At 44.7% G+C, this 14,048-nt stretch overlaps 1 protein-coding gene across 1 annotated transcript; it reads right to left on the bottom strand.

The window, feature by feature from the left end:
• Positions 1-468: 468 nt before the first annotated feature.
• LOC118790926 (fermitin family homolog 3-like) lies at positions 469-12,096 on the bottom strand. The gene is made up of 15 exons (XM_036548069.1): positions 11,969-12,096; positions 10,687-10,811; positions 10,172-10,405; positions 9,486-9,602; positions 8,788-8,956; positions 8,048-8,150; positions 7,641-7,748; positions 6,885-7,016; positions 5,888-5,934; positions 5,541-5,665; positions 4,901-5,007; positions 4,149-4,364; positions 3,231-3,355; positions 1,982-2,123; positions 469-1,130 (listed from the first exon to the last, which is right to left on the bottom strand). The coding sequence occupies exons 2-15, from the start codon at positions 10,808-10,810 to the stop codon at positions 951-953; spliced, it is 1,929 nt and encodes a 642-aa protein (XP_036403962.1). The 5' UTR covers position 10,811; positions 11,969-12,096; the 3' UTR covers positions 469-950.
• Between the last annotated feature and the right edge of the window lie 1,952 nt (positions 12,097-14,048).

Here is a 14,048-nt window from a genome sequence, read left to right as displayed (position 1 = left end):
AGGAAGGTAATGAGTTGTTGCAGATTAAAAGACTTCCGCGCATGCAGATTACACCCCTGCACACAAACATGCAGGGTTGAAGAGAGGTCCATTTTTAAGTTTTGTTGTCTTCTTTCCCCCCCTTAATACAACCTTGTGTGTAATCACTAATTGTATGTTAGGCTCACTGTGACATCCTTTACAATCACCTAACACATGAGCACTGAACCAAGACCAGTGCAATCCTGCAGGACACTTGCACGTGGTCAATGCCTTATTTCTGCACTACAAAACCCACAGTGCACCACAGTGGAGTGGCTGCCTATTTGAAGATAGGCACTACTCCAGTGACATAATTCAAGGAATATGTAGGGTGAGAGATGAATCTCAGGTGAGAGAGATAAAATGATGGAATTCTGCCTGTCACCCCCCCCCCCCCACCATCCACAGCAAAACAAACCCAATTCTCAATTTGTTTGTTGTGGGCTGCAGGTTATTGTTGGCAAAGGTTGTGTCCGGTTTCAAATCGGGGCTCCAGGGTCAGCCTGCACACAAGAGGAGCTCTGAGCTGAGACATCCCAGAACCCCATGGGGAGGTCCATTTGAGGACTTTGGGAGCGGGGATGTTGATTTGTCAATTTGAGGGATTTGGGAAGTGAGGGTTGTTTTTAGGACACCAGGGGGTGGAGGGGTAATTCTGAGGTGCCTGGGATTAAAGGGGGGTTGTTGTAGGGTCTCCTTTTGAGAGACCTCAGGAGAAAGATTGCTTGGAGGGCACCTGCAGGGTCTATCTTTTTGAGGTCCCTACAGGGGTTTGTCATTCTGAGTTCCCTGGTTGGTTAGACATTTTGAGGGCTCTCAAAGGGAAAGCTGCTTTAAAGAGAGGGGGATGGTCATTTTGAGTGCCATTGGGGGTTGGTTGTTTTGAGAGCTCTGGGGTGTTGGTCGGGTTCAGGGGCCCCAGTGGGGTCTCAGAGCGCCTCGTGGCCCCCTGTGAGCTTGTGGAAGAGCTCCTCATTGAGCACGTCGCTCTGCTCACGACTCCGCGTGGACATGAAGATGTAGCCCCCGATATACTCATGCACGATCTTGCAGTTTGCCGTCACGCAGCTGAAGGCAATGTTCACGTTCCCGTCGAACTCGATGGCCACCTGGGGCAAAGGGGAGAAGGAGCACAGATCAATTAAGCCATTATGGTTGCAGTTACACAGCGCATTGAACATCTGTCTGTTCCTCTACCTCTCTTGTTAATGTAGTATCTCTTTTCTGTTTCATTAGATTTACAGCACAGATGGGCATACATTAACAACAGGAGAAATTAGCTGCCGTTGGGTATTAAGCCTCCCTAGACAGTCATTGTTCCTTTGCAAAAACCTTAAAATGTATACACAACAACATTACCATCTGTGTGACAGTGGGTATAAACTGCAGGAGCCTAAGTACAGTACCTTTCTCAAGGAAACATTACCTAAGCAACAAGCTAAGTAGGTAGCTAATACTGTCAGTTAGGGAACAAGCCCATGAATTCCATTCCTCTGACCAATCACATGCAGCCTTGACATAAGGCTGCATGTGATTGGCCAGAGGAATGGAATTCATGGGCTTGTTCCCTAACTGACAGTATTAGCTACCTACTTAGCTAATACTGTCATACTCATAAAGCAGCACCACAGAATGTTCTTTCTCATTGTGTGGGCAGGTACAATTCTACACAATGAGAAATCAATTGTACCATAAACCTACTAGAGAAAATCAGCTGTACTAGAAACCAACAAACTATACTGCAGTTTGATTGCTTCTGGGAGATAGCAGTACTTATGGTTTTCCATTTTATATTTAATTTTCTGTTTAGATCCAAATCAGTGGATCTCCCATTAAATAGCATGTTTTGTGTTGGTTTGTCAGAGTTTACCTTTGTGTTCCAGTGGTGGCATCTTATCATTCATCATCCAATAAGTAGGTGGGGTAAAAGGAGGGGAGCGGATGCCAAGGGTCAACCCACCTGTCGGATGTCCCAGTTGACGTTCCACTGCCTCATGTTGTTGTAGCGCCAGGTCTTCACCACGTCACCCACGCCCAGGTCGATGCGGATCAGCCGATTGTTGGCGATGCCCAGGACCTCATCCTTCCGGCTGCCCTTAAACCTGCGGGGATGGAGAGCTGTGAGCTCAAGGCCATTTTACACAAGCAATAAGACAGGGGGCATGAAAACAGTGAACCCAAGCCCTTTGTCTCTGTGGACCAAGGTTACCCTGCCAGAGCTAAACATCTAGTGGGTATAATACTCTGATTCACACTGCTAGCTGAGATGCCTATAGAAGGAGCTATTTGTTCTGGAGGAAAGACCCCGAGGCCAATGACCACTCTCTGCTTTGCCACTGTTGCCATACAATCATACTGGAAGGACATCCATTCTAATCCAATTAAAGTGATATTTATTGCTGATTTACTGCTCCCTTTGTAACACTTCACTTAAGGGTGTCATATGTAGACCATCATGATACACTCTTACACATTCACATTACACTTACACATTCTCATTAATATTACTAGCAGCTTATTTCTCCTGACATCAAAGTTAATACAATGCAAAATCTTATACAACAGTCTGTTAGCCATTGTGAAAGTTCATAAATTATTGTGAACAGGTGTAACATGTCTTCTGAGAATGAGTTAATGAAAAAATATAAAATGACATCAAAGTATGTTAGCAGGAAGTTCAGCCTTTATTTAACCATGTTTATCTTTGATGAAACAATGGTCACAAATACAAGGGACTGAGTAACAAATTACATTAAATTACAGTGACATGGTGGATGGTCTTCTCTTGAGCAAATTATAATTTTATCTATTTATATGCCTGGATATTTACAATCCAGGCAATTGTGGGTTAAGTATCTTGCCTAAGATTACAAAAGCAGTGTCCCAGCAGGGAATGGAACCAGCAACCCTTTGGCTATGAGCCCTGCTCCTTAACAGTACACCACACTGCTGCCTGTACAATTATTATAGTATTGCTTCACAAAACGTAAAGTGCTGCCATATGAATCACACATTATTCATACTCTCTCTCACTCCAAGATATGTACTGACAGGGTTGTCTGAAGTATGTAAGTTTCCAGCACAAACATACAAAGCTCCAGTCCAGGAATCCATGCTGTGCTTATCTAGCTTAGTTTCAATGGCCCCTAAATATGCCATGGGCAACAATGACTAGGTAACATTAGACTGATGCTGTGAACCCTGCTTACCTCACCACAAAATAGGACACACCAAAGTCTGGCAGGGCCTGCCATATCTGGAGGAACCTGAGGATGGCATCCGTCAGGGAGAGCTGTGCCACATTCTGATAGGCTTCCAGGATGCGAGGGGTTAACTGTACAAATGAGAGAGCAGGAAAAAGAGACAGGGAAATTCTTAGAACTGGACCTGCATCTTGCTGTAAAGTATAGTATATGTGAAATAAAATATATTGGAGATGAATATGATTTACCACCTTAAATAATTAAATGTAGTGTAGGGATGATAAGACATGGCTATCAGCTGAAAAAATATTACATTACGTTGCTTAACATACACTATTATCCAGAGTGACTTACAAAGGTTACAATTCTTTCATGTTATCCGTTTGTATAGCTGGATATTTACTAAGGCAATTGTGGGCTAATTATCTTACCCCAAGAGTGTAACAGCAGTGCCTGAGCGGGTAGTCAAACTGGCAACTTTTGGGTTACAAGCCCTGCGCCTTACCACCACCACACTGCCGCTGAAAGGATGTACCAGTATGCCACAGTGGTTACTAAGGAAGGCTTGTATTCTGTTAGTTGCAGGTTTGAATCCAATTGAACCCTTGTAATAATTTACTCTTAAAATCCTTTGGTAATTATCCAGTTGCATGAAAAGTAAGCAATATAAATTGCTCTGGATTAGGGCAATAGTTGCGCAAATAAAGTATAATAATAAAGAACTATGAAAACCAGTATGTCACTCTGAGTGTGAGAAGTGAGGATGATGATGATCACAACTGATAATGGACTTAGTTTGAACTGCAGGAAGAGGAGTGGAAGACCATGTACTGATCTGTTTGCATCCCAATGTGGGGATGAACATTAGATACATTAGAGGCCTAACTGTTCTCAATGGTGTGTGACATGGTCAGTCAGGCTCACCTGTTTGGCCTTGTACTTCTTGTGGTAGCGGGGAGAGACCAGGCTGTGTGTGTTGATGCTCTCGTCAGACTGGGCTGTCTGGGCACTGGGGTTGGAGCGCTGCATGGACAGGAAGGCCTGGATGCTCTGCACTTCACTGGTGAAACTGCTGTCCGCCAACGTCTTCCCTTTGGATGCCAGGCGACATGCGGCCATCCACTGGGAATACTGCTTCTCCTGGGGAGACAAGTCACTGGTCTCAGAGAGGGCCTGAGCCAGCAGACAGGCTCCCCAAAATCAATCAAAAACAGCACCCCCTCTGGTCATTGTAACTCATGTAAATGCACCTACTGTAACTATATAAAAAAGAACTAAACCTTATACTTGTTGACCTTCTGCTCAATGCTGATGTTCCCATGGCCAGCTGTGCAAATAAATCTTCCTGTCTTTTTCTATGAACATCTGCTTCTTTGTCAGAATGAAACAGGTTTGGGTAGTTGGGAAATTGACTAACAGTACATAACACACAGGTGTGTCATAGACAGCTATGTAACACAGGTGTGTTATAGACAGGTCTGTAACACGTGTGTGTTGGACAGGTATGTGAGGCACAGGAGTGTGTTGAATAGGTACAACACAGCTATGTGACAGTCATGAATGTAACACACAGCTACAGGATAGACAAGCATGTAACACAGGTGAGGGATAGACAGGTATATAACACATAGGTGTGTGATGGATAGATATATGACATGCAGGTGTGATGGACTCACGTTTTCGCAGCGTAGGTAGACCTCGTTCATGCCCTCTGGGGCTGGGATCAGCAGTTTGATGCAGAATTTTTGGCCAGCCACGTTGACGTCTGGAGCCACCTCACAGCCTAAGAGAGCATTAGCATACATGCTGGTATGTCAAAGCTTGTGTCTGTACCAGTTCAGAACAGTGTGCATGTTGGTGTGTTACAGTGTGTGTCTGCATCAGCTCAGAATAGTGTGCCTGTTGGTGTGTAATGGTGTGTGTCTATATATACTGTATGTAGTGAGGTGTGTATATAGATGTGATGTGGGGGTGTCTGTTTATATTGGTGGTGGGGGGTCGGTTTGTGGCTGTGAAATATCTGTGTTTGTGTGTCTATGCCTGTGTGTGCGTATGAGTGTATGGGTGCATATGTGTGTTTGAATGTGTGTGTGTGTGTGTGTGTGTGTGTTTGAGTGTGAGTTTAGATATGTATAACTGTGTGAGAGAGTATGAGTCTATGTGTGTGTGCATGGTGTGTGTGTGTGTGTGTATGTGAGTTTGTGTTTGTGTGAGTGTGAGTTTGTGTGTGTGTGTGTGTGTGTGTGTGTGTGTGTGTGTGTGTGTGTCTATGTATCATTGTGTATGTGTGTGTGCGCATGCAGTCTTATTCAGTACCTTTTAAGTTCATCTGCTGTATGGGCTCCCCAAAACCTTCCTCTTTGCTCTTAAAGTAGGAGATGGAGGTGTCCTTGAATATAAACCAGTACTGCTTATAGCCTTTCAGAGTCAGCCTCTTTGGTCTAGAATCAAGTTTGTGTGTGAGAGAGAGACAGAGAGCGAATGAAAGAGAGATGTAGAGGGGGGTCATTTCCATTGATAGTGTATTTTCTGTAGAATGCTGCTATCTTATCTTATTTCCTCCCTGGTGCTTCTCTGAGGAGTACACACACCAGGGTTGAGAACCACATATTAGACAGAGCTTTGTAACATCATTTACAGATGACACTTTTAGAAGGTCTCACCGGAATATTTTCAAGTAGTCATGCAGCTCTGGGGCGGTCATGGTTTCCTGTGTAAATGATAAAAATAAAAAATACATGACCCCCAATTCACTTTGTTCTAATTTCTGCTACAGCTGTCTGTCCCTGTTGATGTCACTGTTCTAAACCATCTTACCTCCTACAACAGGCACATTTCAAAAGATATTTTCCCACCCTACTAAGGGCTCTTTGAATACCAGCACTGGAAACATTCTCACTAGCTGGTCACTCTGACACTCTGGCCACAACATGGGCAAAAGAGATAACTTGGATGATTCAGGAAGGGGTGGGTATAAAAGTGAGAGGGATGGAGTAAAACAACAGGGTGAGGAAAAAGGCAATGTCTCACTGCTATTCATGATTTACCACCTTTTTATGTTTAGGATCACCTAGCTGTACACTAGGCTTGCCCCACTGCAACAACCCATCGCTAAGGCAAACACAACCATCTGATTCACTCTCAATACACCCAATAGACTTCCACATAGCCATGAGGCTGCATACCACACAGTGCACTACAGCAGAGTGGGCATTCATTGGAGGATAAGTGCTACTCCGCTGATGTAAGTTCAGCAGCTTGTGGCAGTTTGACAAACCACAGGGTGTCTGGGAGTGATGGGACCAGGTGCTCCTGCTCAACCTACTTACCCCTGTCACCAGTGGAGCAAGGCCATGATGGGTTCCTGGTCATCATCCGTGGATGACCCAGCCAGTTTTGAACCTGGGTCTATGAGGCTCATACTGCACTTGTGACTGAGCCACTCAGGAGCCCACTTTACTCTCTTCAGCCCTCTTAGACATGCTTATTGAAGCAATTTCCCATATGACCCAGCCATGTATTTCCATTAGGGATTTGGGTTTAATCCCATAGTCTGGAGCAGCAGCATCCAGTGCACTGCATCATCAAACCGAACCTGTGCCATTCCCTCAGTGTGACCTCGTGACCCTGTGAGAGTGCCAGAGGAACGGGCTGTCTCACCAGCATGTCCATGGAGCTGCTCTCTCCCTCCATTTTGACCTCCAGGGACTGCAGAGCAGAGTCCAGATCGTCCATCGCTGGGCAGGATGTCATGGGTGGGGGCTCAGACTGTGACACTTTGCTGATGTGGTACTGAGGGTGACAGGACAAGATGATGGCATTGTCATTTTTACAGTTGTAGGAAGGGTAGCGCTTGCCACACAAGCTTAAACTTTTTTCCCAAGACAGACGCATTTTAGCTGGTGAAGGCCAAACACAGACATACACCTGTGCTATGCATAAGTTTATGCGTAAGTTTAAACTAACATAGGGAGCACTGTCCTGCCTACAGCTTCTCAAGTTTACCTATTAAGGATTCAGCACCCACAAAGTTTTATTCTTTTAAAGTTGAACACATTTGAACATTTGCTAATGTTATCTCTTTCCCTGTAGTGTGGTACTGAGAGTAACAGGGTAAAATGATGGCAATGTGGTGTCTTTACCTGTGTGGTACTGAGATTAACAGGGTAAAATGATAGTAATATTATCTCTTTCCCTGTAGTGTGGTACTGACAGTAACAGGGTAAGATGATAATAATATTATCTCTGTCTCTGTAGTGTGGTACTGAGAGTGGCAGGGTACGATGATGGCAATGTGGTGTCTTTACCTGTGTGGTACTGAGATTAACAGGGTAAGATGATAGTAATATTATCTCTGTCTCTGTAGTGTGGTACTGAGAGTGGCAGGGTACGATGATGGCAATGTGGTGTCTTTACCTGCAGGGCACCAAACAGCATCATCTCCTCCTCTGTACAGTCAATGTCCTCTAGCAGAACGGCCCAGCGAGCCTGCTCATACAGCTGAGTGAGACGCACCACATCATACTGGGAGAGAGAGAAGGAGGGAGAGAGAGAGAGAGAGAGAGGAGAAAAAGAAGGAGGGGGGAGAAAGGGAGGGACGGAGTGGGAGGAAGAGAAAAAGAGGCAGAGAGCGAGAGCGAGGGAGGGAGGTAGAGAGAGGGAGAAAAAGACAGAAGAAGGAGGGACAGAGAAAGGGAGAGGGATTTGGTTTAGTTAGATTGGATGCCATCTGAAAACACACACACACACACACACACACACACACACACACACACACACACACACGCACACACACACACACACACACACACACACACACACACCTTGGGCTCCAGGTCGTAGAAGCTGTAGTATTTGAATCGCAAACACAGTCTGTCATTCTCCTGCACTCCCTGCTGCATCAGAGACCGAGACGAGTCCAGCCACCTGCAAAGGACACACAGCAGAATCCACCATCACACAGCTCATACACAGCCCAGAGTATATATATATATATATATACACACACACACATACAGTGAATGGAAGAAAGGGACATTACTACTGGGTGTTACCATATATATATATATATATATATATATATATATATATATATATATATATATATATATATATATATATATATATATATATATATATATATATATATATTGCTGTCATTTAGCAGACACTCTTATCCAGAGCAACTTAAATTGGTTGCATCCATTTATAGAGCTGGATATTTACTGAGGTAATTGTGGATTGAGTACCTTGCCCAAGGGTACAACAGCAGTGCCCCAGCAGGGAATTGAACCAGTAACCTTTTGGTTAGTCCTGCTCCTTAATCACTACACCACACTGCCGCATATATACATATATATACATATATGTCATTATTAGTAATTCGTAGGTAAAACAGTTATTTATTAGATATACATGAGATATTATTAGTAAATTCTCTATTAGATTTCCTGGTCCTCTGAAACTTCCTGGTGTGTGACTTAAGTCACAGCAGAACCTAAGTAAACTCACAGATACATAGAGAGAGAGCTGAACACGCACTGCTAGTGGTGGCTGGCCTCACCTGCTGTGGATGTGTGCTTTATCCACCACGCTGGCAGGGCGGTACATCTTGGCAATGGTCTCAGGGGCAGGAGAAGGCTGGGTGAAGGACAGCATCTTGTACACGGCCTCGGTCTGGGGGGAGTCTGCGAAGTGAGCTGGCATGCCGTTGTACAGACTCGGCACTGAACCTGGGGGACACGCAGCATCAGACTGGTTTACATGGCTGCAGCACAGATACTCTAAATATTCATCAGACTGCATAAGACAGTTGGCACCACTGAAACCTCCTGTTGCCACCTGGGGAGAGCCCTGAAGGAATGCAGGAGTTGAATATCTGCTCAAAAAAAATATAACATCTGTAGCTCTGGAGCACATACTGTGTCATGTGATTACAGGGTTCTAGGACACATACCATACCATGTGATTACAGACAAATATGATCCACATATTTTATTCAGTTGCTCTATTTCAACACTCCCTACTTGCTTTTGTTGCACTATTTGAATTAATAGTTTAATACTAATAATTAATTGTACTTGATGGTCATTAACATTTCATTTTTGTAGACCACGGAACATGTAATGTAAAGGCAACAGTTGATCCTAGATTGATATTACAGTTAAAGGATTGCTACACTGAGCTGACATCAAATTAACATTAACTCTGGTCAGTGTGGTGGTCAGCCAGTTGGTTGGTCCACCAGACCACTGTTCGGACCTGAGGTCAGAGGTACTCCAGTGAGGTCATACACTTCTTCTTCTGGCTCCTTATCCTTCTTCTTCTTCTTCTCCTCCACCGGCCGCAGCAGAGACAGCTCCTCAGGGCGGCGAATGTCTTAGGAGAGAGAGGGGGAGGGAAAGAGAGACGGAGATGGCTGAATTTTAGATGAGTTAATTACCTATTTAAAGAGATTGGGAGATGTACAGAAATTGGTTGTGTGCCAGATAACAACCACGATTAAAGACTTTAACCTCCCCCCATCTGCTGCTAGTTGTTAGTAATACACTATTATTATTTTAGTGTGTCAGTGCTGTTTCATTACTGTTGGCTGTAATTTCTGGTGCTCTTACTGCTGAATTAATTTGCTGAAGTGTAGATTTTCAATGCTAATAAACAGCAGTAATGTCGCTCCCTCTGATTCACTCAACACAGTAATGACAGTGTAATGTCTTTCCCTCTGACTCACTGTGCAGAGTAATGACAATGTAATGTCTTTCCCTCTAACTCACTCAGCACGGTAACACCCAGTAGTAATGTCCCTTTCCTCCATTCACTCAGCACAGTAATGACAGTGTAACACCCCCCTCTCTCACTCACTCAGCACAGTAATGACAGTGTAACACCCCCCTCTACCACTCCCTGAGTACAGCAATGACAGTGTAACACCCCTTTCTCCTACTCACTCAGCACTCTGCAGAGGCCTATGACGGTGCGAAAGACAGGACTGGAGAAGCAGGCCCGGAGCTTGAGGGTCACCCCGTTGGGCAGGCCCAGCCTTAGGGGCTTGTGCTGCGGGGTGAAAGTCAGCCGGGCGTCGGCATGGATCCCACACTTATCCAGCGTCCATGCGGGGCGCAGCAGCCACTGCTGTTTCTGCTCCCACCAGAGGGCATGGTCTGACCAGTCCCTCTTTATCTCTGTAGAGACAGCGAAAGGTGGGGGTGCTTTTAAATTCAATTTAACATAACATTCATATTATATGAATGAATACATCAATTCAATTTCATATTACTTATATAACTTATAATACATATTTATTACATATAATGTAAATATTACAGCATTGTTACATATATTAATGTGTATATATATATAATATAGATAATAATACATAACTGGAATTATACTCAATCTGCTTGAGTGACAGCTTCAGAACAAGCCTTACAAAGACATGTCTAGAAATGTCATGTGCACCTACGTGTCTTTTCCACTATTTTGAGAATGACCCCGCCTATGTGCAGGTCAGAGGTCACACTGACAGTGAGGGGAGGAGCCTCAGGGCCTAACTCTTCCACCATGACAGACAGATCCCACACTGCCATACTGAGAGAGAAAGGGAAAGATGGATCATTTCATACAAGACATTGTAATGAAAAACCATGGATCATTTCATACAAGACATTGTAATGAAAACCAAAGCAATGTGTGTAATCTTAACCTTAGGTAAATGAGCTGTCTGTGTTTCCCTGCTCAGCCCAGAAAGTGTCACAAGGTTGTATGTTGTTGTGCTGATGTTGCACAACAGGACAATTTCAACCTCCCACAGAGCATGCTCCCTGAACCGATAACTAGAGGACATAGGAGGGGATTCCTATGATAACTGTGACATGACTGAAAAACCAACTACATGCACACACACACACATACACATACGTGCTCATACATGCATGCACACATACACAGCCTGGGACACACGCCCAAGAGCCCTCATTAGCTTGCCATGACAATCACTTCCTGTTCCTGACTCCCACAATCGCACTGCCCCATGCTTCCCCTTCGAGTCAACTACTGACACAATCCCCATCACACACAGTCTCACACACCCTGTACATCCCTGTGTGTGCTGCTCCAGCAATGTGTGTGTGTGTATCTGTCAATCATTTGGATAAAAACACAAAAAGGTTCTAAACCAGTCATTTTCCATTGTCTTCAAATATCTTAATTATCATAATTAACACCAACATCACTAACAAACTCATGCTTGCTATGCTAGTAACAATGTGGACAAAACTGAGAATACAACTGTATGGACAAAACTGAGAAGAAATGAAAGGGGAAGGGAATCAGAGCAGAAGAGAAGACTAGATTTACATGAAGAAATTACAGTATGAGTGATCAGATGTTTACAGTAACAGTATTACATGGCAGGGAGTGCACTTCCACTAATTTGCTCGGTGTGTCTAACCCCTAAAACCAAGTACAGAGGGCAAGAGCTGGTGGACAATATGTCATTGTAAAAAGTTTAAATTCCATCTCTCATTCACTCAGAATGCTGTAATCTCTTCCCCTGCCTTGCGGTTGAGAATAAATGTAAATGGACCAGGAGAAAGATCTGGGTGTTTCTTTTGGTGCAGGCCGCATGAAGCAAGGCCTACAAAAACGCATTCAGTCTCTATACAAAAATTCTTCATCCCCATGTCCAAGCTCCACCCCGCCACGTCCCCCTCGGCCTTTCTCCCCAACCTCCTCTTTCATCTCACCTTCTTTCCGGTTCTGAGCAACGTCCTGGACCTTGACTTCTCTCCGAACAGACCCCCACCCTCCTTTGCCTTCTCTCTACGTCTTCTTTTTTTGCTTTGTGCAGTTGCCGTGTCACTTCCCCCCTATAGCTCTCTCTCCCTCGCCCGCTCTCGTCTGAGCTTGTGGTTTATGTGTGAGAGTGCGCTGAGGCTGACGGAGGAGGGTGTTCCTTTTTTATCTGCTTCCGCATGCTGGGGCCAAGCGCCATCCTCATGTGTCACTGGGCGTGCTCGTGGTGCTAGGTGGTGGTGGGCAAGGAGCTCGGCCGTGGCGTGCATGTGTGTCACTAGGTGTGGGGACGTCCCTTGGCAAGAGGTGGATGCACGGTCCAATATGACCTACGGGAGCAATGGGAGACAAATTACACAAACATGTTGGCACAAAGAGAGCAAAGCACATTCTAAGAGTGGCCAGTGGTAAGATGCAGGACTCCTCGCCTAAACGCTGCCCTGTGGATTCCAGTAAGGGCCACTGCTGTTGTACCCTTGGTTAAGGCTCTTAACCTGAACTGCCTCAGTAAATATCCAGGTTTGAGTGGATGATGTGAAAACTGTCGTCATGAACAGTAGGGTTTATAGGTTTGAAGATGTGCCTTCTGGGTACTTTCTCTAGACAGATAAGAGGATGTGCAGGAGGTTGCAAGTGTTGTATTTTAATTTAAAGGAGAGAGAGGTCAGAGAGGTCAGCACAATGGCACTTCCTTAACAGTGCCCTCTGGTGGATGTCAGAGGTAGAATCCCACTTCTCATATCATCTACTGGAAGCACTGGCAGGTGTTCTTTTCACTGGTCTGCATGCTGGATCCAATCATGACACACAAGCGATTGTAACCATGATGTGGACTGTTTTTGTGAGCACGCTTGCCTTTACAAAAGTATAGTAGGTATGCATAAGAAGTCTTGTGAACTGGAACACACAACAGTCTGCTTTTTAAAGGTAATTTATTGCCATCAGAGTAAAAGCCACGCATTTTTAGCCATGTATGAACAAAATGAACAGTCATGAAGGCATACTTGCTTTGCTCAACACGTAGTCCAAGGCTGGGAGGTCACACATCGCGCCTCCAAGGGTCCTGGTCGAGCGTCCGCTGCGTCACCACGGGGATACAGAGAAAAGGCTGAGGAGGCAGAGCCTCCGAGCTAGAGCCTGCCACTGCAGGGCTGGCCAGAGAAATACTGTGAACTGGGGTCAGCAAAGGGACCGGGCGACCCCCAGGAACGCTCCCATGAGTGTTCTGCTCATTCTTTTACAGTACGCTACATGCTACCTGTGTAAGCAATAAGATTCTACCACTTCAAGGGTATAAGTATTACTGCACCCTTTGTTGCTATGCATTTCTCTATTGGTTTAAGGTTTCCACCTATCAGAAACATCATAAATATTGACAATGGTGAAAAACACCAAGATTCCTATGGAGTTTATGGCTGCAGAGCTAGGGGAGAGTGAGGTGTGAATGCTCCACTTTGTGAAGGGTCAAGCACAAGAACTGCATTAGTTCTCATAGTCCCTTCATAGAACATTCATAAACACTTATGCCATACCAACTCAGCATGTTATGGTAATGGCATTTATGACAGAGTGACATTGCACTTTACAACAAGCTACATCGGTTGTTGTGTGTATGAATGGTCATGCAGTGCTCATAACCTTCTTATTTAGTGCTGATGAAAGTTTTATACAGTCATTATGTAGGCACCTTCATTCAAAGTTTTGCCCCACAAACACCCAAAATGGGCATCTCCTGGCTGTCTGTGTTCTTCTTTAGTAAACCTGCCTTGACTCACATGGCAGTGACTGCAATGTTAATCCACTGTGCTCATCTCACAACTCCAGATCAGTGCTTTCCAGAACAAACGTCAGAAACAATGAGACACAGAGGAAGCTGCACATGAGCTGAACTTAGGAATTCACGTAGCGGGACTTCACTAAACAACTACAGCACCTTTAGCATGGATAGTGCTCACACTCCCGCAGTCCCAGTGCATTCTGGGCCACTGGTACATGAATGAAAATGGTTGCACACTGGAGAAAACATTTTCC

The sequence above is a fragment of the Megalops cyprinoides genome, chromosome 16, assembly GCF_013368585.1.
Source record: "Megalops cyprinoides isolate fMegCyp1 chromosome 16, fMegCyp1.pri, whole genome shotgun sequence".
Lineage (NCBI taxonomy): Eukaryota > Metazoa > Chordata > Actinopteri > Elopiformes > Megalopidae > Megalops > Megalops cyprinoides.
Note: the sequence above shows the minus strand (reverse complement) of the source record. Positions and strands in the feature narration are given on the sequence as shown.